Here is a 24,852-nt window from a genome sequence, read left to right on the forward strand (position 1 = left end):
GAAATATATGGTGTCATGTCACTTTGTCACGTTTATAGTCTTTCTTTCTTTTTTTTCTTTTTTTTTCAAGCTGTTTATAAATAGTTGAAAAAATCACTTTTAACCTTTCAACTGCAAATAACTTTCTTTTTTTTTAGACACTTGTCAGCATACAAAGGATATGATAGTAAAATAATAAGATAGCCATGTTATTAGTTATGAGCATAGTAGAGAAATTGAAATTGCAATTTTACCATTATCTTATAATGATTGAAAAAGGGGGAAACCATGTTATTAGTTAGTCCAAATAATTATCACGGCTAATAATTTTGGTAGTTGATGTTTTAAAAAAAAGATTTATTCCAATTCATCATACCAAAATAACTATTTGGGTGAGTAATCATCAATATTAACTATTGGACCCAAAATTACAAAAAGAAAAAAATAGGACCCAATTATTGAAGAAATTCAAGTAAAAATGCAAAAAAAACAAAGACAGAAATGCATGAAGTAAAAGGACTAAAAGTGATATTTGACCAATTTTATATAAAATGCAAAAAAGATTTCAAAATTTGGTAAGAAAACATATATGAAGCATAATAGTTTTATGAAAACAAGATATAACATATTTAACACACTATGAACAGAGACAAAGACTATTAAAATATAAAATGTTGGAATAGGTCCCTTTTCTTTCTTTCTTTAAAGGATGGAATAGCCATAGGTCTCGTCCAATAGGGACATTAGAGACAAAATAGAGGAAAGGGGGGGGGGAGGACCACTTACTATTCTTGCTAATAAAAACAAAACAAGGTTCATGAATAGTTTTCAACTTTGCTCATACATATATATATATATATACTTATATATGCTGTTGTGTGTTTATTTTAAAGTCAAAATCTTTAATCATCATCATCATGATTCGTATCATCTAAGACATCGTACTCCTTGAAATTCCATTCTAAGTGGGCTATACTTTGTATTTTCTTTTCTTTTTTATTTTAATTTATTTTTATACTTTAAAAAAATCTAATTAGATCTTTAAAATACTTTTATTGTATTAAATAGGTTGATTCATCGATTCTAATCATTAAATTAAATGTTAAATGTCATTTTAAATCTAATGTGAAATGTTTTTAAAATATATAAATAAAATTATAAATACGGGTGTAGTTACAACGTAAACAATTTTAATTTGATGTCTTAGAAAAATAGAGAGCCAAGGAAATCATGGATGACTATTTTTCTACACATTATATTTAAGTTGTCCATATAATAGGTATATGTATATTTACAATTTAATTTATGTGTTTAAATATGTTTTGCATTTTATTTGAGCTTACATTTTATGCTTAAGCTAATATCAAGGCTGATAAAGAGACGTGATTGATACAATATTGATAATTTGAGGATTCAATTAGAATATTTTGAAGTTTAGGATTAATTTAGAATTTGTATCATAGTTTGAGGAATTTAGTGAAATTAATCCATATCTCTAACAACCGTTGAAATTTGAGCCTTACGGATCCCAATAGCCAACCACAGTTACCCCACCGATTTTTTTCTTGTTTGGGAAAAAAAGGGGAGAATTGTAAACAAATGAAGAAAAGGATGACGATGATGATTGATGAGAGGAATGATTATATTGAATTGAATTAAGAAAGAAAAATCTCATTACTTTTCGAAAATTCAGGAATTAATTGTGTTACAATTTATTTGAGTTAATTGTATCAAACATTTTTAAATTACAATTTTTTTTTAAATTGGCCTCTATGTTTGGTTTTTTGTGCATTTAGCGCAATAATTTCATCATATGTGATAAATTACTGAAATGACCAAATTGCTTATTCATGGAAATACATAAATGTTATTCATCATCTCTATATAAAGTAAATATCGGTTCGTTGATTACCTAAGATTTAACTAATAGTAAGTTGGATCATAAGACATAGATTATGATACAAGAAGACAACTTACATTAGTAAGTAATCTAATTTGTCCACGGTCAATAAGAATCAAATTAAACAATTGATTCAAGAGGCTATTATGTTACATATGAGTCCAATTTGAGAGATAATTTGTTTTGGTTATCGAAGTGATTGACTCTTAGAAATAGAGATATAGGTGTGATTGTCAAAATTGATAGTACATCAGATTGGACCAAGTAGAACTTATTTTAGATTCATTTATAGATTTATTCACTTGTGATGTTTCATGGTATAACTTACTTTAATCTTGAGTAACTGACCCTGTCTATAGAACTCATTTACTTTGATATATTAAAAATGGAACCTAATCGAGGGTCATTTGTCTACGACAAATGATTTTATCATTATTGGTATGAGTAATGATAATTTCCATTGCGAAAGATACAATGATGACCATGAGATAAAATAAATTGAATTAGCTAGATTAATGGATTTAGCTTAAAAAGATCATGGATATTCTACGAGGGTAACACACATTTGACAAGGATATTTGATATCCACTAAACTAATTAATAAACTAGCCAAGGCAAGTGAACCTATCAATTAATAGTATAGCTATGGTGAACACAAATATTATTCCCTCAAGAACTACAATTACTAGTAACTATCGTCTTTCTATTATTTAACCAAATAATTCAAATGATTGATTAAAATTAAATTAAACCATCTAAATTAACTAACGAATGCACCTAAGAATGAAACACAAAAACAATTAAGTATCAATCAAGTGACAAAACAATACCTAGGTAAAAATTCAGCTAGATTTCATCTATAATTCTCAATCTAATTTATGCAATTTATTTTCTTAGCTCTTTGATTTGTAGAAATCCTCAATTTATGTTAATATATCTTTTGAGTATAAGAGCAACTAATTCTTGGTTGATTAATTGAAAATTTTTTCTAATTAAAACTCTTATTATTGTATTAATTCACTCTATGGATCCCTCTATTAGATTTGACTCTAATCTGATAGATTTATGTTGTCCTATTTCTAGGATTATATGCAACTCCATTCAATTATACAATATCTAATCACAATGAGGGTCTATTCAACCTCAGACTTATCCACATCAAACATGAATTAACACTCTAAAATTATTAACCTAAAAATAATAAAAATTCATAATTGAAAATAAAGAGACTTAAGATTTTATTGCATAAAAATAGAAATTAAACAATAGAATCCATCCTAGGGTTCATCTCCCCTAGATATTAAGAGAATTAGTTCATCATGGTAAGAGTAACACCAAAAGTACAATATAACCACTAGAATAAAAGAAATCCAGAATAACTCCCTTAAAAATCAACTTGGACTCTTGAACCTTGGTAAAAAATTACTTGGAAATTGGCTTCAATGGTGTCCTCAAGGTAATTTTGTGCTCTCCCTTAGTGGTTGCCCCCTTCCCTTTTTTTTTCTATTTATATCCTCTTAAGGTGCTAAAAAAAACTAAAAATTGTAACTTGCAACCTTCAGTCCACATAGTTCTCAAGATTGACACAACCACCTAGACACACAGCCTTGTGAATCCACGTGACCATGTGAATTGCCTAGGTGAAATTCTTCTACATTTGTACAACTTCCGAAATGCTCCAAAGTTCTAATTTCCACCTTTTTTTTCACTCTTATTGTTCTCGAATGCCCTATTAAACATCAAACATGAATATAAAAGATTAGGAAATATATTTCACAATTAATGTCATATAATCACCCAAAAATGCGCTAAGAACGAGGCTAAAATATGTTATTTTTGACACTTGTCATTATTAAATAGAAGCTTGAAATCAATAGCTTTCGTAATGGTATATAATAAGAAGTTTAGTCATGGTACTTTAAAGGAATTACTTTGTGGCTGAATAATTTGTGATTAATAGATGAAAAATCAAAACTTAAGTACGAATTATTTAGGCCCTAATTATATATGCCTAATCGGTCACTCTATTATCTCAACATAACTCTTTAATGAATCGTGTTTAACATGAATACTTGTATGAAACTGTAAATGATTGAACAACAACAAATGTTCACTCCATTTACTTAGGGTGAGTTTGGATGGGCGGTGCGTTTAGCTGCAGTTAGTGTAAAAACAGCGGTGGCGGTGAGATTAGATACTGTAGCGATACTGTAGCGTGAGACAAAAAGTAAGTTAAACGCACCACACCGCAGTCAATCGCCCATCCAAACGAAGCCTTAGTGGAGTAATATGTGTTTTATTGGTTTAAAGCTTAGATTGATCTGTAGTTAATTTAGTCACTTCGGATATCTATTTAATTGGATTAAATGATGACACCGAAATAGAGCTAAATTAAGAGATCATGCCATCTAATTATTTGGAATGAAATAAAATTTATTAAATAAAGTTACACATGCATTTTAATGTTGTGAAATTGTTATAACTTTAATGAGATTAAAATAAGGCTTATGTAAATTATTTAATTAGAAAATTAATTTACATTTATTAACTAAAATTAATTAAAAGTCCAAAATACATATGTCACCATTAAGGTGACGTAAGCCAAATTAGGCTGAAACATATGGGAGAATTTCTGGATCTTTGAGTTCTCTTTGAAACAATTTCTGGGTCACATGATTTTGAGGTCTGTAGCTTAAGATACGGTCATTTTCATAAAACAAAGCAATTTCCTATAGGAAGTTCAAGATTAATCACTAGATTTCATAGGGATAACTTTGACTTGACTTTTTGAGACCTTTTGACCACTTTTTTGGACAATTCTTTTTCTTAAATTGTATATCTTTGAGTTCTCCTCAAAACGACTTTTGAATTACTTGATTTTGAGTTGTGTAGCTTGAATATGACCATTTTTGTAAAGGAGTGCAATTTCCAACGAGGATAGTTTGAGTCCCATTGCAAATCAACTTTTCTAACTTGTCAAAGCGGATTAGAATTCAACCAAGTACTAAATTATTGATGTTCTATTATTCTTAATTATTCGAGGTGATCCTAGATGCATAAAATATTTTAAAATTCCTCCGCTCAACCCACCACGTTTTTCCAATAAAATTTCAAAATGTTCTAATTATGTCCTCAAGCTATCAATGTTATATTAATCAGGTTATTTTATTATTAAAATCATTAAATGGCACACCAAATCTTGCTTAGCTAAATTTAAAATGAATTTTAAAAAATTAAACATTACCGTATAAATTTTAAAAGTAAAACTAAAAATAAAGTAATACTTAAAAAAGAGAGTGAACGGAAACATCCCTAAAAGCTTCAAACCAAGATTTTTACAATGTCCATTTTAACAATATTCATTTTTTTCATAAAATTTTCTTTTTTAAAATGATGTTGTATACAATTTGACATATCATTTAACAGTTAAATTAATAATTTTAATAAAAATCTTAATTGATATAATATTGATAATTTTAAAATATAATTTAAATATTTTAAAATTTTAAAACTAATTTAAAATAATAACATGCAATTAACTCAATTTGATTATAGTGTTAAAAAGAACTAAAAATTAGTACAGTGATTAATGGGTAAACATATAAACATCAATTTTTTTATTTTCAAAAAACAACTATTACTTTTTATTAAATTGTTAGAAACAAATTATTCAACCATTAGTTTTTATTTTTAATTATTTTATCAATAATTATTTTTTTTAAATCATTGTTTAAATATTATTATATTATTTTTATTTCTTTCATCCACTTAACAAGTATAACTATGATTAATTAATTTAAAATGTTTAACTAAATCAAGATCAACCCTTGATACTAATTCAGTTAATTTATTTAAAAAGTAAAAAATACGAAAGAATTTTTATTTTTTTTATGTAGTCTATAGAAATGATTTAAAATCAAAATAAATCAGTAATATAATTATAAAAATATTTTTATCTTTCTATGTTATCTAAAAAATAATTTAACCTCAAAAAAATTCAGAAATTTTGACATTTCAATCAAACCCTTATTTGTTTTTTTTATACAATTTTTTTGTTGATGTATTTTACATAATTTTTCTTTAGTATTTATTAAAAGGGCTAAAATTACGCAGATATTTAGGAAAGCTAATTTTATTCACTGATTAAAACTGTGGTCAGTACCTTATCCAGATGAGAAAGAAAAATATGGTTGCCAGCAATAGACAATCAAAAACACATGAATGATTTTTTTTTTTTTTGGTTCACTAGATGTGAAACCTTTGCTTGGGAGCATTGTGTTGGAATGGAGGGATCCAGTTCATGGAGAAAAAAACGGTGTCGTTTGCATCAGAGTGCTCGAGCAACATTTTTGAACTCATTCAAGCAAGATTGAAGAATCAGCTGTCGCTTTTGAAGTGATTGTCGTTCCTTGTGCAGCACCTCAATGGCGTCTGGAGCTATAAACATATCCATGAATTTCTCATCATTCACAGCAAACAGGTCCAATCCAAGTGCCACCACTAGCCTGTCCCGACTATATATCCAATTAAAGCAAAGAAATTAAACCAATGTGTTTTTATGGTCCAATCTAGAGGGGTAAAATGCAATACTGGTCCTAATATAAGTGCCTTTATGGTACTTTTACTGTTCTAACAGCAGTTCGATTGTCAGTGAGGGTATTGATACCAGTAATATCACTTGTACGGATAATAATAAAAGCAGAGATTAAAGGACTTACCATGGGGTTAAAAATCCAGAGTTCAGGGTTGATGTCACACTGCGTTCAACAAGGACTTCACGTATCCGTGCAAAATGTTGTGCTGCTGATGAGCAGATTTCTGAGTAACTTGAACCTGTTTTGGAACCACTATCACCATTACCAAATAAAAGACTACCACCATTGTGAACTTTTGCCAATTGTTCAGCATTTCTGTTGCCAGTCATTCTTGCTATACGTTTTCTTGGTCCAACTTCAATGCAATTCCCAAGTTCCTTCTTAACTCTAGCGTAGACCGCATCACATGGCTGGTCAGGAGATGGGGTCTCAGGCACTGTCAATTGGGTTTCTTGAAGAGCTTCTCTAGCTTCTGTGCCTTTTCCTGGAGTGGTTTGCTTTGAATTCTTTTCAGGTGGTATGTTCTCCTGATCTCTCTTTGCCTCGTCGTGCGGTACTTGCTCAATACCAGATAGCTCAAGGCAATATGAAGCAGATGAAGCTTGGTTGTATTTGTTATAGGAACTTGCCGTTGAGTTAAAGACTCCTTGAAAATCATTCTCATAACAAACCTGAGAATATGGACTTGTGACTGAATCAAGATGATGCCTAACTAGTTGCTTGCACTGTTTAGCCAAATCCTTTATAAAGCGATTGTATGCATGCCTTAAAGCTGCATGAAACCCAACATACCCATCCCAATTTCCAATATTCTTCCCATCTGTGTAAATTAATAGAAATCAATAAGCATTATGTTATAAGGAAATCAGAGAGGAGGTAAATGCTACATGCAGCTGGTGTGCATAAGGTGGGACTAAAATATCCATAAAGTGACTATCATGTATGTCATAAATACCATCTCTTTGAAGATAATCCCTCTTCAAAATGATGGCTAAAAAGTTCGATCAATGAAGGGAAAATGACTTTTTACATTCCGATTGACGGCAGCGATTCCTCTCAAGAGCAATGTCAAAAAGATTGCCTAGAACGAAGGCAAGCCGATCACAAGCAGCATCAAGGAGAGGAGCAAGCCATGACCTTGCAGCAGTACGTGCAATTTCTGCAGCAGCCTCCGTTACTCCTCTACCCCCACCTCGGCCAGCATGTGCAAGTAAGATATTCGCAACCTGTTTCAGGAAAATACACCTATTTACAAGTTCATCGGGGATAAAAGTCATGCTCATATGACATTCTTGGGGCAAATTTCAAAGTTCGAAATATCTACCTTCTCTCTTGATACTGGGGGACATTCCATGGAATATGCAGCGCAGCGGAATTCATGCATTACCCTTTCGAAAGCAGCTCCACCATAAAGACGAAGAACAGCATTAGCAGGTTTTATATCAGTAGTAACACCTGGCCAACTCCCTAACCCACTCTCGGATCTTTCCTCCTCTGTTGTTTTCCCCCACTGCTCGGGGGAAGGATCTGCTGCTCCATCGATCAAAACCCCCTTGAGCAACGAAAAGGTAGGATTAGTTTTTTGTAGTTAAGCCACAAGCTTTATGGAAGAAGACAGGGTCACAAATTCTAAGAGCTCCATTTCAGCATGAATAACTCAGGTCGTGAAACTGGTATATATTAACCTCAGCTGAAGAAGTGGGAACATGTGATGCTACCCCAAAAGTTGGAACAATATTGAAAGTGGTCCAATTTGCTAAATAGTTATACGTTACTAGAAGGGGAAATGATTTTCTGAAGTAGCTAAGTCTAATAAGATGAGACTGTTTATCTGAACCAAATAAAATTCTGTATGAGAGAGATGTCTCACCACATGATTGCTTATATATGCCGCATGCATCATGGCTGATTTTCGAAGATGAGAAACATCGGAAGTTGCTTGTATTTTGGAGTCAATTCTTGCCAGCTCAATGTTAACATCACTGCAGCGCTGCTCAAGCAATGCCAGTGTAGCTGGGGCAGCTTCTTTGTATCTCTTTTGTAGTTCTGATTCCAAATACTCCCTCAAAGAACAAAAACCAATATAGGGCTTGAACTTTTCTTCATCATAACCTCCCTTGATTCCATCATGCAAATGACGTAAAACTTCAGCATCCACTTGGGATATTTGCCTTCGGAATTCATCATTTGATATGGTGTTCCTTTCCTTCGGCAATGCCACAAAAAATGTCCGGGTATTTTCTCCAAGATATCCACTTGCACTCAAATAACGATCTACTTCCCATCTGTCACTAAACTCCTACATTAATTGAATCGTCACAATCAAATGCCACACAATTTCAGATACACAATCAAGTTACAAGACAGAGACATATCATATCAAGCAACAAGCAAGGCTTATTTTCAGTCCCTATTATGTCAGGACCCCAATGCTCAATTTCTCCTTAAACAGAGCCTCCGGGCTAAGGTTTTCATTAAACCAAGTCCAGTTCGTTAAATCCTCGGCGGGTTGCAACAATATGTAATACTCATCGTAGTGTGAATGTGTCAGCTCAATGTTACATCTCATACATAATAAAGCCCAAAAGGAAAGCAAGAAATCTGTACCTTGAGTCTATTATCAAACTTGGAGACCACAACTATTGTCCTTCTAAAGGTTGGATCAATTTCACGAATTGAATCTAACCACAAAGAAGAGCACCATTCCACGCTACTCTGCTGAAGGAACAACAGAATACGATGGGGAGGACTAGCTAGTAACTTAACCATTGAAAGAATTTCCTCTGGTGTGTTCTCTGGTTCTCCCTTCTTTGCCTGCCAACAAATTGCCAACCATATATTTTGCTTCATAAATAAATGCATTATATTACAAGATTTCAATCAATATAAGATCTTGTTTTTTTTTTTCCCAAATGAACTAACAGCCTACCTTAAGAACAAATCCTGGGGTATCAATGATGGTGAGATTTGGACAATGTGCAAATTCAGCTCTCATTATAATTGGCTTAGGAGAAACTGAAGTTTTAGTCTTTTTCAAAAGTGCCTCAGTTCTTGATTTTATGATATCTGCAATTGTCGATGCTGAAACAACTGGACTTCCATATTCTTCAGAATCTTCTTCCTGTTTGTAGTTTTCAATTTTAAGTAATCAGAAAAAGATAACAAGGGAAACATAGCGGCTTCTAGAAATGGAGTATATATTACTTAAGAACACCCACATCCTATTGTTGATAAGTTAAATTAAAAAGGGGTTGAAAAGTCAAAAATGGTGGGAGGTGCAATTGGCACCGAAAGAAAAAAAATAGTTGGCAAGTTGTTTAAAGTTGAAAGGGATAATTGCAATTTTGGTCCCTAATTTTTTAGGCCATTTGCAAGTTAGTCCCTGAACTTCAACTATAAATAGGCCTAACCATTTCTCATTTCAACTATCCCAACCAATCTTTCTCTCTTAGTTTTCTCTCTTCTCCCATTTGAGAATTCTTAAGGAATTCTATTTGTTTGTAATACTTTGGAGATAGTAAAGTTATCATCTGGTGTTAGTGCCCGAGGACGTAGGTATAATTTACCGAACCTCGTTAAATCTCTTGTGTTCTTTCTTGTCCTATTTTTCTTTCAATATTTGAGGGTATAATAGTAGTATTTAATTGTGCTATTAAATTACTATAGAAGGGATATTCTGTCTAAGGAAAGACTTGGTATTTAAGAGATCCATGTGATCCACCTCTCTTCCCTGGGAATTGAACTTTGTGTGATTTTTTAGTACAATAATTTACACGCTTCCGACCCTATTGGAACAACAAGTGGTATCAAGAGCCGAAGGTTAATCGTAGTATGCTCTGTGGTTGCAGTTTAAACTGATCTTCCACATCAGAAAAGATTTCCTTAGGTATATATTGAAAGATTATGGAGAAAACGGTCGGTGTAGGAGCTTCAACATCGTCCATGTGGACAAGACCGACAATTGCAAATGCAAGACTGGTCGTGGAGATCTTTGATGGCACAGGCCATTTTGGTATGTGGCAAAGTGAGGTTCTAGATGCCCTTTTTCAGCAGGGTCTAGACATTGCCATTGATGAATAAAAACCAGATGATGTACAGGAGAAAGATTGGAAGGCGATCAATCGGTTGGCATGTGGCACAATTCGATCATGCCTTTCTCGAGAGCAGAGGTATGCTTTTTCAAAGGAGACTTCTGCAAATAAGTTGTGGGTGGCACTTGAAGAAAATTTTTTGAAGAAAAACAGTCAAAATAAGCTCCACTTGAAGAAAAGACTGTTTCGCTTCACATACGTCCCAAGTACCACAATGAATGATCACATCACCAAATTTAATCAGTTAGTCACTGATTTGCTGAATATGGATGAGACATTCAAAGATGAAGATTTGGCTTTGATGCTGTTGGGGTCACTTCCTGAGGAGTTTGAGTTCCTAGAAACTACTCTACTTCATGGCAGGAGTGATATATCTCTGAGCGAAGTCTGTGCGGCCTTATACAGTTATGAACAGAGAAAGAAGGACAAACAGAAAAACTCAATCAGAGATACAGAAGCTTTAGTAGTCCAAGGTCGTTCATACACTCGGAAGAAAACTCAAAAGGGGAGATCAAAGTCAAAGTCCAGACTCGGGAAAGATGAATGTGCTTTTTGTCATGAGAAAGGCCACTAGAAGAAAAATTGTCCAAAGCTGAAGAATAAGGGAAAAGCTGCTGTAGATGCTTGTGTTGCAAAGCATGATACTAGTGACTCTGAACTATCACTAGTTGCATCATCATCGTCGTTCCATTCAGATGAGTGGATATTGGATTCGGGTTGTACCTATCATATGTCCCCTAACCGGGAGTGGTTCTCTGATTTAGTAGAACTAAATGGAGGAGTTGTTTATATGGGCAATGACAATGCCTGTAAAACTGTTGGGATAGGTTCAATCCAATTAAAGAATCAAGATGGATCAACCAGAGTTCTGACTGATGTTCGGTACGTGCCCAGTTTGAAGAAAAATCTCATCTCATTGGGAGCCTTGGAATCCAATGGTTCAGTTGTTACTATGAGAGATGGGATTTTGAAAGTGACATCTGGCGTACTTGTAATATTGAAGGGCATCAGGAAAAATAACTTGTATTACTACCAAGGTAGTACAGTTATTGGAGCAGTCGCTACAGCTTCCGGTAACAAAGACTTGGACTCAATGCAGTTGTGGCATATGAAGTTGGGACATGCCAGCGAAAAATCCTTGCAAATTCTGGCAAAGCAAGGATTGTTGAAAGGTGCAAAGGCTTGCAAATTAAAATTTTGTGAGCACTGTGTTCTGGGAAAGCAAAAGAGAGTGAAATTCGGCACTGCTATCCATAATACAAAAGGTATTTTGGAATATATTCACTCAGATGTGTGGGGGCCTTCTAAAACACCTTCGTTGGGAGGAAAACACTACTTTGTTACTTTTGTTGATGACTTTTCCAGAAGAGTTTGGGTGTATACCATGAAAACTAAAGATGAAGTGCTTGGAGTTTTTCTTAAATGGAAAACTATGATCGAAAACCAGACTGGCAAGAAAATCAAGCGGCTTAGGACGGACAATGGAGGGGAATATAAAAGTGATCCGTTCTTCGATGTGTGCCAAGAGTATGGTATTGTTCGACACTTCACAGTTAGGGATACACCACAACAGAATGGAGTGGCAGAGCGTATGAATCGAACATTGCTGGAGAAAGTTCGATGTATGTTGTCCAATGCTGGGTTGGGCAAGCAATTTTAGGCTGAGGCTGTGACATACGCTGGCCATCTTGTTAATCGTTTGCCATCATCTGCATTAGAAAGAAAAACTCCTATGGAGGTATGGTCTGGAAAACCGGCTACAGATTATGATTCCTTACATGTGTTTGGATCCACTGCATATTAACATGTGAAGGAGTCAAAGTTAGATCCGAGGGCAAAGAAAGCTCTCTTTATGGGAATCACTTCTGGAGTGAAGGGATTTCGTCTTTGGTGCTTAAGCACAAAGAAAATGATCTGTAGCAGAGATGTTACCTTTGATGAATCTGCCACATTGAAAAAGGTAGCAGATAAAGATATTCAGATGAGCAATACTCCACAGCAGGTGGAGTGTACTCCAAAACAGGTAGAGTTTGAGCAGATGGGGATTTGCCCAGTTAATAAGTCTAATTCTCCAGCCACAATGGAGGAATTAGAGGTTGAAGAGGTTCTGACCCAAGAACCACTAAGTACACCAGAACCAGTTGCAGTTGCAAGGCCACGGAGAGAAATTCGTAAACTTGCTCGATTTACTGATATGGTGGCCTACGCCCTTCCCGTTGTTGATGATATTCCTATCACTTATCAAGAAGCAATGCAAAGCTTAGAAAGTGATAAATGGAAAAGCGCCATGGATGAAGAAATACAGTCTCTCCGGAAGAACAATACTTGGGAGTTGGCGCAATTACCGAAAGGTAAAAGGGCAATCGGATGCAAGTGGGTATTCGCAAAGAAAGATGGATCTCCTAGCAAGAAGGATATTCGCTACAAGGCAAGATTGGTAGCTAAAGGCTACGCTCAGAAGGAGGGAATTGACTACAATGATGTATTTTCCCCTGTTGTGAAGCATTTCTCCATTAGAATTTTGTTGGCCTTGGTAGCACAGTTGAATTTGGAGCTAGCTCAACTTGATGTTAAGACGGCTTTCTTGCATGGTGAGTTAGAAGAGGAAATCTATATGACTCAGCCAGAAGGATACACAGATGCTGGTGGTAGAAATTGGGTTTGTAAGCTTAACAAATCGCTATATGGATTGAAGCAATCCCCGAGGCAGTGGTACAAGCGATTTGATAGCTTTATGAGAAGGCAGAAGTACACAAGAAGCAAATATGACAATTGTGTGTATTTGCAGAAGCTGCATGACGGATCTTTCATTTATCTACTCTTGTATGTTGATGATATGTTAATCGCTTCGAAGAGCCAAAATGAGATAGATAAGCTGAAGGCTCAGTTGAATCAAGAGTTCGAGATGAAAGATCTAGGTGAGGCCAAGAAGATTCTCGGCATGGAGATAAGTAGAGATAGACAGAGAGGCAAGCTTTGTTTGAATCAGAAGCAATATCTGAAAAAGGTATTACAATGTTTTGGTGTAAATGAAAACACAAAACATGTAAGTACCCCACTTGCTTCTCATTTGAAACTTAGTGCTCAATTATCTCCGAAAACTGAAGAAGAAAGAGAATATATGGCGAAAGTCCCATATGCTAATGCAGTTGGGAGTTTGATGTATGCGATGGTGTGTACGAGGCCTGACATTTCACAAGCTGTTGGAGTTGTGAGCAGGTATATGCATGATCCTGGAAAAGGACATTGGCAAGCTGTGAAATGGATTCTACGGTATCTTCGAAAAACCGTAGATGTTGGTTTAATTTTTGAACAGGATGAAGCACTTGGTCAGTTTGTAGTTGGATATGTTGATTCTGACTTTGCTGGTGATTTAGATAAACGTCGTTCAACTACGGGGTATCTGTTTACTCTTGCGAAAGCCCCAGTGAGTTGGAAGTCTACCTTACAGTCTACAGTAGCTGTGTCTACTACAGAGGCAGAATATATGGCAGTTACAGAAGCTGTTAAGGAGGCTATTTGGCTTAATGGATTATTGAAAGATTTGGGAGTTGTTCAAAGTCACATTAGTCTATATTGTGACAGTCAAAGCGCTATTCATTTAGCGAAAAATCAAGTCTATCATTCAAGAACCAAGCATATCGACGTAAGATATCACTTTGTGCGGGAAGTCTTTGAAAAAGGAAAAATTCTACTTGAGAAGATTCCGACAACAGATAATCCCGCAGATATGATGACCAAGGTGTTAACAACAATCAAGTTTAATCATTGTTTGAACTTGATTAACATCCTGAGAATTTGAGCACCTTTAGGTGTATGGCGCTCGAGAGCGCATTTGGAGGCACTACAAAAGATAGCTTTATCGAATTTGGGGAGTTGAAGGAAGTGTGTGAAGATGTGATTATCCTAATCAAATCTTCAAGGTGGAGATTGTTGATAAGTTAAATTAAAAAGGGGTTGAAAAGTCAAAAATGGTGGGAGGTGCAATTGGCACCGAAAGAAAAAAAATAGTTGGCAAGTTGTTTAAAGTTGAAAGGGATAATTGCAATTTTGGTCCCTAATTTTTTAGGCCATTTACAAGTTAGTCCCTGAACTTCAACTATAAATAGGCCTAACCATTTCTCATTTCAACTATCCCAACCAATCTTTCTCTCTTAGTTTTCTCTCTTCTCCCATTTGAGAATTCTTAAGGAATTCTATTTGTTTGTAATACTTTGGAGATAGTAAAGTTATCATCTGGTGTTAGTGCCCGAGGACGTAGGTATAATTTACCGAACCTCGTTAAATCTCTTGTGTTCTTTCTTGTCCTATTTTTCTTTCAATATTTGAGGGTATAATAGTAGTATTTAATTGTGCTATTAAATTACTATAGAAGGGATATTATGTCTAAGGAAAGACTTGGTATTTAAGAGATCCATGTGATCCACCTCTCTTCCCTGGGAATTGAACTTTATGTGATTTTTTAGTACAATAATTTACACGCTTCCGACCCTATTGGAACAACACCTATACCTCCCCAAGAAAAATGCTAGCAAAAGAATTAAAGGTATAAATCAAAACTATTCACATCCAAAACATAATAAATCCCTGGTATTTGTTCAATAACAAGTGTTTTAAAATTCAACTCTTTTAACACAAACTATTCTGTCTAAATTCTATTATAAAGAAAAAACTTATGTTTCTCAATTAAATTCTTCGAAATTCCAGGTATTGTTTTGATTAAACAATTTGCAGTTCTTCCATCCAGAGTAAAATAAACACAGTTAAAAGAACCGATTAAGCAAATAACAACATCGCCACAGGAAATTCAAAAGAAATAAAAGAAATAAAAATCCAAAAATGGCCCTTAAACCCATTAAACAAAATCGATCCGAATTCGCAAATAATAAATAAGAGCAAAAACCACCTGGAAGCGACAACGAGGTTCAAGTGCCGAAGGGTCATGAACCATCTGCAAAATGAGAGGCCGGCGAGTGCCCATCTCGACCTCACGCACATTGAAACGAAATCCAAGAAAAGCTTCAAGGAGAGAACTTTTTCCATCAGATTGGCCGCCGAGCGCTACGATCTCCGGGATCGGAAGCTTCTCCCCGAAGGCCACTGCAGCCGCTTGGAGGCGGTTGTAGGCCTCGAAACGGGACAGAGAGGAAGAAAAGGAGGAACCGTCACGTGAATGGTGATGATGAGAGTGGGACCTTTTGGATTTCTCTACTGGGGTTTTGGTCGGAGTCAGAGTCCCCATCGCCGTTGGAAAGAGAAAAGAGGGATGGGGAAAGAAGAAAAGAGAGGAAGCGCTCCCAATTTTGAATTTAAAATTTCGAGGGAAATACAGACGTTGGAGGGTTGTTGGACATGTGCATGGGCTTGAGCTGGGCTGGTATGGTATGGAATGGCTAATTAGGTTTGGGCTGGACTCAACATGGATCCGGTTTACGCATATATTAATGGCTTATTACTATATTTTATTGGGCAAATTCCACAGATAGTCCTCTAGCTATCAAAACATTTCATTTCAGACATCCAAAATAAAAAATTTGCAATTTAAGTACCGATGTTACATAGTTTAATCATTTAGGTCACTCCCTTTAAAATCTCAAGCAAAAATCTAACATGACATTTTTCTTTTAAATTTTGATTTTTCACGTAATAAGAAATAAAATGCATGCCTGTAATTCATTAAAAAATTCATTTTAGCTTGTCAAACTTTTAATCTAATTTATATAACCTTAAAAAAAATTATATATGCATCATTCCAGTCTCCAAACATCTTCACGAGTGCCTTTTGCTTTGCCTTCCATGCCTTGGCATATGATACTTGATATTTATACCGGGTATGAATATCCACGATTATCACCGTAATTGAAACCCTCGAATTTGCTTCCAATAATGGTGCTATTTCTTTAGCTATCATATTCAAACTCAATTTACAGTGATCTTAGGATATTGGAACTGTGCAGGTGTGAGGATTATTGTATTTTGTTATCTCCCATAATTGTTTCCTCTTTAGAAATGAGACTCGTACTTGCCACATGTATCCATCACTGAATTTTACACATGTTCCTACATATCTTACAATTGTAGATACATCCACTCGGTAGTCTGCGAATGCCTTCACATTGTACTCCTAAATGGCTAATACAGTAGCCTTTTTCATGGAAATTGAGTACCAACTGTCAATTGCCTTGAAATATGTATCGGTTGGGGTGGTATAACTTGGAGAGATATGCGGATACTCCGGAAACTCAAGACCTCTCATCTCGTCAAAGTTAACTTCCAGCATATGGGCTAAAGGTTCTAATTTCATATTATCCTATCCAACATCACTAGCATTTACAAGTTCCCTAGTCTTCAAATCAGCATTGCCAAAATCATTGATCAGTTCTACAAAAAGCAATCTAATCAAATTCTTAAGGATTTCTTACTTAGGTTGGGAATGTTGTATTCTAGCAAAAGTGGACGACCCCTCATGTTGTTGGGAATGGTGTATACCCATAGAAGTTGATGGCACCTTGTATGGTTAAAAGCATTACTGAATCTAGATTCTAAAAACTACATTGCAAAACATCCTAATTGCATCTCCATCTTGTTGTATTCATTAAAGTTTTAAGAAGATTACAACAACATATGAAGTTATTAATCTACCTGTATTTCGAGTTTGGTATTTCCATTGTGAATCCATTAAAGGGATCATAGACGAGTTTGGAATATCGCCCCCATGTTCTTCTACAATGTTGTCGAGCTCGACATACAACTCAACTGTATCAATACCATTACATTCGTGAATTGCAGCCATTGTTTATATATCATCATCACCCATTAAATGAATTACTGAATACCTGACTTGATCGTTACATGTAATAAACCTATACCTCAACAACCCAACCGAAACTCCAATTTTTTGACCAATTTTGTTCCTCATCTCCACTAACTTGATGTTTTTTTTAAACATTATGTTAATCAGACTTTTTAACTCGAAGATTACATCAATATTTGTATTATAAGTTTGACTATTATAGTTCACCATAGCATAATACATTTTGCTCATTTGGTAGTGGATTTGAAAGATAAAACCAAGAATAAGCTAACAATTCTCCCTTCAAACTGCTGTGAATGTGTCTATATATGATATTCAGCCTTCCCACCTTTTTCATGACTATTTTTACATTTTACCTATTACTCAATAGGCTTCCATCAATTCATAAAAAGACTTGTTTTTATCATTTCAGTTATCAGGCTTCCATCAACTCATGCAAACATACTTGTTTTATCATTTCAGTTGTTAAACTTCCATCAAATTATGTAGAGAGACTTGTTTTATCATCTCAGTCATCAAGCTTTTATCAACTGAGACTTATTTTGTTATCTCAGTCTTCTATCTACTCAATCAGAATCCTCTAATGTCTTATTCTATTGTATTAAACTTCCATCCTCTCAATTGCCCTTCCATGCGAGACAAAATTTTATTACTTCAGAATCTTAAATGTGAACCCTAAAATTTTTATATTCAAACCTTAATATTGATTCAAACCCTAAAATAATTGGTTATAGCTTCAAACCCTAATGTCAAAACCTAAAATGATTAGTGAAAAAAAATTAGGAGCCAACATCAAAGTCAGACACGTCTAGGGCATGTCGACCCCTAGAAGTACTGAGTTCAATGTTGGCTCCCAAGGTGACGACTTCATCTAATTTACTAGATAATTGTCTAAAGCAACTAGTTTGCTAAATAAATCTTTAAACTAATATATTTTATTAAAAACCTAATGATAATAATAATAAATTTGAATTAAGTCAAATTAAAGAATATAGTATATATAAAATCGGTGAAAGTACCTCGCCAATCCCTAAATTTTCAATAAGAGAGTAAACATATCCCTCTACTAAAAGAATGAGTAATTAAGTTCCTATATTTTTAAAATGTAAGCAAATTAGTAAAATTATTAACATTTGAAACAAAAACCATCCAAACAAATGATGTGGCATATGATTGTTCAGTCAATGATATATATCACACAGTACTCACATGTCACTTATAAAATACTAATATTTAAACATAACATAGAAATTTTAAAAAAATTATAAAATCATTGTACATGTGGCTGATTATTATTGGCTGTAATAACTTTAAAAAAATAACTCTTTTTATTTTTTTAATACTTATTAATATAAAAAGTAATTAGCTAAAATTAAATTAACTAAAAAAGAAAGAAAGCAACTTACCAAACTAAAAGGAAATGTAGAAAAAGAAGACCAACTAAAAAAGAAAGAAAACAACTTACGAAACTAAAAAGAAATTTAGAAAAAGGAAGACCGGGAAACAAAGTTTCCAATCTTACGCGTGAATAAAAAAGAAATAGAAAGTAAAAAATAGTTATTTATTTTTTAAAAGCTCATTTAATTGTTATAGTTAATCATAATCCGTTATATGTACAATGATTTTATAATATTTTAAAATTTTTAATGTGATATTTAAATATTAAAATTTTATAAATACCATATCAGTATCGTCAAAAATATGTCACTATTGATTGAACAATCATATGTCACATCAACTATTTTAACGATTTTTGTGATAAATATTAACAATCTTACCACTTTGCTTACATTTTTTGCTCCTTTTTGTAGGAAGACTTTTTTGCCCCCTTATTAGTAGACATGTGCATGGGCTGAGATCGCGAAAGTCCGCTTAAAATATGAGCCTAGACAAAAAATGGGGCCTGTTTTATAAACGGGTTAGGCCTTGGGTAAGTCTTTTTTACTCAAACTCGGCCCAATCTGGTTACATGTTTAAAAAATCAAAATTTTGATACTCTTAACAAAGTATCAATACCTTGCCTAGTATCGATACCGTTTTAAGGTTCAATGTTTTGAAAATTAAATAAAAATTGATTGAGTATCGATACCCTCCCCAAGGTATCGATACCTTATAGCAAGTATCGGTACATTTCCTATGGCATCAATACTATAGATTTTAATATGGATTGGATCGGTTTAGGCTCGAATTTACCGTTTATAATCTGGATCGAGATTGAGTAAAAATTTAAACCCATATTTTAGATTGAGTCTAGCCCTAACAAATTGGATCCAAAATTTTAATAGGACTTAACACGACTCATGAACAACTTTACGTATTGGTAATACATAGATTGCTAGGGCAGTTTTACTATATAAAAACCATAACCATAATTTTACTTAATGACTAAAGGGTTTTGATTTTTTCTTTTTCATTATTTATAACTATTTTTTCCATCAAGTCCATATTTATAATTAAGTTTACGCGTATTAAACATTGATAAAGGCATTGAGTAATTTGTACTAAAAAGCAATGAAATTGACTTAAACTTGTCCCAAATAAAACAAATTAAATTTGAACTTTTCAATCAAACTCTTGATTTTTTATTTTATGAAATTAGAAATTCTGAAATTGTCTAATCTACCCTCAATGTGGTCCATCAATCAAAGAAAAAAGTCACGTTATTTTATATTAAAAAATTAAAAAAATTCAACATCGTCTCAAATAATGATTATTACTTTTGTTTGGTAATTAGATAATACGAGTTTAAATATTTTCAACTACCTTCTTAATATAGTAATAATAAAAAGGATTGTCCATTGATTGATATGAACATTATTATCAATACAGTATGAAGTAAGTTTAAATGCACTGAAACGCATTAACCTCTTCTTTATGAGTTATGTATAATTTTAAGCGGAACAGATATGATTAGACCTTCCAAATATTAACATCATCAACTTTATACACAAAAAATTAATTTACAATAAATTATACATAATAAATTAGCAAATTTTCAAAAAAAAAAGAAAAAAATGAAATAAAAAATACTTAATTTCTCGACTAATTAAATTTTATTTTATCTGAAAACTACCATTTTATTCCTATTTATTCCAAATAATTCAAAGTAAATTAATAAAAAACGAGATACGTGACAAATGATCTCATCCACATTAGTTTTTTTTTTTATAAAAAATGGTAACCTAATTCTAAAATATTAGATATCAAATTTGGAAAAATGAATATGCTTCATGAACTAAATTACGAATAAAATAATTTTGACTTTTTAAAGCATAAAAATTAAAGTTCACATTACTTAAAACAACTTTCAAAAGATAATTTCAGAAAAAAAATACCTAAAAACATTTTAAATAAAATTACTTAAATATTAATATTATCATTTTTAAAAAAGAGTAGTTTTTAAAATTATTTTCAGTAAAATAAATTAACAAACATGTATTTTTGAAAAAAAAAACAAAAAAAACAAAAACCCCCGTCAAGAAGGAAGCATTCAACACTAAAATTAAAAAATATATATGTTGACTGCTTTCATTATCAACATTGAATAATAATTAAAAAGAAAAGAACATTTCAAAATGTACCCCACACGTATGATTAAAAACTTTTATCAGAAAAAAAAAATTATCATACTTATAAAAAAAATAAAAAAATTATCATGGCCACCCAAACCCAATCTTAAATTCCACTTTTCATCTTTGAAAAATCAACAAAAGTGAATTATTATTTTTATTTATTATTTAAACTATTTTTGTAAATGAGAATTGAACTAAAAAACCAAGCCATTAAAATAAATATAATTTTATTAACTAATCAACCAACAAACTTCGTAAATTAATTGGATTTGAGTATAATTATATATAATTACATAATGATGATAAGTTTGGATAGTCATTATAATTAGTGAGTCTAATCGAATTGAGCGTAATTTGAGTATCTCAATTATAATTTTTGATTTTTAAGAGAGGGTAAAAATTAGAGTAATTATATAGATAATTACACTCAAGTGCAATATTAAAAAAATATACAAGTAATAAAAATTATTTTATAAGCATGAATATGTATAAGCGTTTGAGATGATGATGACAAAAAAATTCTTATATTATAAATATTAAAAAATATATTATAAAAATAATTTATGTATTTTATAAAGTTATAAAAAAATATTATTTAAATGCTAAAAAAATTCGAAAAAAATTATTATAAAAATATTTAAATATTATAAAAGTGTTATATATTTATTTCTAAAAATATTGTGGTCAATAAGTATGGACATAACTTATTCATGTGTTCATATTATATATTATAAAAATGATATACTTATTCATAAAAGAATATTATAGCTTCTTTTTTTTATCATAACTTATTTATAAAAAAATATTTTTTAAAATTATAGTAAAAATTATATTATTTATAAGAAGAGTTACAAAAGTTATTGGACAATTTATAAAACCTTATTTATAAAGGTTATATATTATAAAATTTATATTATTTTTTATTTAATTTATGTATTATAAAAAGAGATATAACTTAATATAAGTTTTTCTTTAAATTAAGTTTATATAAGTTTTTATAATTAAAGTTATTACTATTTGGACCGAGAACTCAAATATTAGAAGATTGATGCTAATTATACAAATATAAAAGGTTCTCTTGCACCATATCGTGGAGATATGATACCATTTGGGATAATACTGTCAAACATAAGCACCATAGATAGCTCACAAACTTTTTAATTTGAGACATTTAAGGCTTTATGGTTAATAAGACATTTGTTGCTCTAAAAAAATATTTTTCATATTAGCATCATCTTAATATATCATAAAAAAATAAACTTTTAAAACCTTTAAAAAAATTAAATCTCAAAATCTACTAAATTATTGGGATTAATGGCATATTTTAACCATTAATTATAACATTGTAGAAAATAAAATAACAGTATACCAAATAAATAAATAAATAAATAATAGAGACGTACAAAAATTTCTCCATTTTTCTCCAATGGGAAACAGAACAAGGCTTTTGCTTCCTCTCTATGTTCTGGTTTTTTGCTTTTCGTCATTTGAAACTTACGTCTCCATTGAAATGGATACCTTATATCCAGGCCAGTCACTCTCTGGTAACCAAACTATAAGCTCAAGAAATGGAAGGTTTGAACTTGGTTTCTTTAAGCCAGGTAACTCTACAGGCTACTATGTAGGTATCTGGTACAAGAACCTCAACGTTAAGACTGTGGTGTGGGTGGCTAATAGAGATGAGCCACTCCTTGATCATTCTGTTTCAAAACTTGAGCTCTCTGAAAAGGGTAGCCTTGTCCTTTACAACCAATCTGAAATCCCAGTTTGGTCAGCTGAGCCATCATCATCAAACACCATGAATTCCACTGTTGCAGTTCTTGAGGATAGTGGGAATCTTGTTTTGAGAAATGGTTCAAGTCCTTCAGTCACAGCATGGGAAAGCTTTGATCATCCTACTGATACATGGTTGCCTGGGGCCAAGCTTGGAACAAGCAAGATGAGCAAGAAAGGGTTAATCTATGTTTCTTGGAGCAGTCCAAATAATCCTTCGCCTGGATTGTTTTCCCTAGGGCTAGACACCAATGGAACCGGGTGGTATCATATACTGAAGAATGGGATTAGGCACTGGACTTGTGGGTCTTGGCTACAGAGAGTTTCCTCTTTTAGTACTGAGACAGTGACGACCAACTATATCACCATGGAATATGTCTCAAACAAGGAAGAAAATTATTATTTTTACTCGGTCACCACCTCCTCAGTTCTTGTAAGATTTCTGATGGATGTAACGGGTAAAGTGCAGCAACTCATATGGAAAGATGGTTCTCAGGAATGGGAAACTATTTGGGAAAAGCCAAGAGAAACATGTGAAATCTATGGTTTCTGTGGAGCAAATGGAGCTTGTAATCAGTTTGGTGGGCCTAAATGCAAATGCTTGCCTGGTTTTGAACCTAAAATTCCTGGAGAATGGAAAACGGGCAGTTATATAAATGGTTGTCTTCGAAAATCTTTGTTGAAGTGCAATAAAGATGTGAAACATGACTTCCAAGTGATTGAAAACATAAGGCTGCCAGCAAATGAAGTGTTGACAAATAATAAGAGCTTGAGAGAGTGTAAATCGGCTTGCTTAAGAGACTGCTCTTGTATTGCATACACCATTGGATATTATGGTAACTGCTCCATATGGAGAGATGATTTGCTGAACATCCAATACCTCACTTTTGGTGACTATATTGGAAGAGATTTATATCTCCGGCTTCCCATGACGGAGTTGGAAGCTTCGAAAGTTACAAAGAAGGTAAGAATTAAGCGGCTCACTATTTGTGCAGCTGCAGCAATTGTGGTTTTGATTCCTATCTTGGTACTAGTTTCAACATGCAGGATGGCAAATTTCTCTGGTACCAAACCAACTGATGATGCTCTGGTTCTCTTCAAGTTTGGTGATTTAAAGAGTGCAACAAAGAATTTTTCTGAAAAATTAGGTGAAGGAGGCTTTGGTTCTGTTTATAAAGGAATGCTTCCGAATTCGGCTGTCATAGCAGTAAAGAGTCTCAAAGGCCAAGACCATGAAGATAAGCAGTTCCGCGCTGAAGTGAGCACCATAGGGACAATCCATCATGTTAATCTAGTTCACCTTCTCGGGTTTTGTTTGAAGGGGACGAAGAGGTTTCTCGTATACGAATACATGCCAAATGGTTCTTTGGACAGTCACCTGTTTAATAAGGATTCAAAGATCCCAGACTGGAAAACAAGACATCATATTGCACTGGGAGTAGCTCGAGGATTAGCCTATCTCCACGAGAAGTGCAGAGTATGCATCATACACTGTGACATCAAGCCTGAGAACATTCTTCTTGATGCTGATTATAATCCTTTGCTTTCAGACTTCGGCTTAGCAAAGCTGTTCGGTAGGGATTTCAGTCGTGTTTTGACCACGATGAAAGGAACCAGAGGGTACCTTGCACCCGAAATGATTTCAGGTGATCCCATCACTCCAAAATCTGATGTTTTTAGCTATGGGATGTTGCTATTGGAGATTATATCAGGAAGAAGAAACTGGGAGATAAAAGGTGATGAGACAGACAATTACTTCCCAGCTCGTGCTGCGATATGCGTAAGCAACGGAGGGGATGTACTAAGTCTGCTGGATCCCAAGCTGCAGGGGAATGCAAATGCGGAAGAAGTCATCAGAGCTTGTAGAGTAGCATGTTGGTGCATTCAAGATGAAGAACAAAATAGGCCATCCATGGGGCATGTTGTTCAGATCCTTGAGGGAGTCCAAGAGATAAATATGCCACCAATTCCCTGGTTTATTCAAACCATCATAAACTTCTAAAGAGCTTTCCCAATTTGTCTTTGATAAATGAGAAGCAATGTTTTAGTAGTATTTAATATCTTCAAGAATCAATAACCACCATTAGAGCAGCTGTTAAGATTTTAGCTTTCCTTTGAGATGCATCTT

General features: G+C 33.3%; 2 protein-coding genes across 2 annotated transcripts; one reads left to right on the plus strand and one right to left on the minus strand.

Moving 5' to 3' along the window:
- Positions 1 to 5,995: 5,995 nt before the first annotated feature.
- On the minus strand, positions 5,996 to 15,823 carry LOC107917241 (dynamin-related protein 5A). Its single transcript, XM_016846613.2, has 8 exons — positions 15,472 to 15,823; positions 9,404 to 9,595; positions 9,082 to 9,288; positions 8,345 to 8,773; positions 7,799 to 8,026; positions 7,505 to 7,700; positions 6,598 to 7,294; positions 5,996 to 6,393 (listed from the first exon to the last, which is right to left on the minus strand). Exons 1-8 carry the CDS (start codon positions 15,805 to 15,807, stop codon positions 6,207 to 6,209), a joined length of 2,472 nt encoding a protein of 823 aa, XP_016702102.1. The 5' UTR covers positions 15,808 to 15,823; the 3' UTR covers positions 5,996 to 6,206.
- Positions 15,824 to 22,377: 6,554 nt separating this feature from the next.
- LOC107917870 (G-type lectin S-receptor-like serine/threonine-protein kinase At2g19130) lies at positions 22,378 to 24,726 on the plus strand. Its single transcript, XM_016847242.2, has one exon. The coding sequence runs from the start codon at positions 22,378 to 22,380 to the stop codon at positions 24,724 to 24,726; it is 2,349 nt and encodes a 782-aa protein (XP_016702731.1).
- Positions 24,727 to 24,852: the final 126 nt, after the last annotated feature.

The sequence above is a fragment of the Gossypium hirsutum genome, chromosome A01 (genome assembly GCF_007990345.1).
Source record: "Gossypium hirsutum isolate 1008001.06 chromosome A01, Gossypium_hirsutum_v2.1, whole genome shotgun sequence".
Taxonomy (NCBI): Eukaryota; Viridiplantae; Streptophyta; class Magnoliopsida; order Malvales; family Malvaceae; genus Gossypium; species Gossypium hirsutum.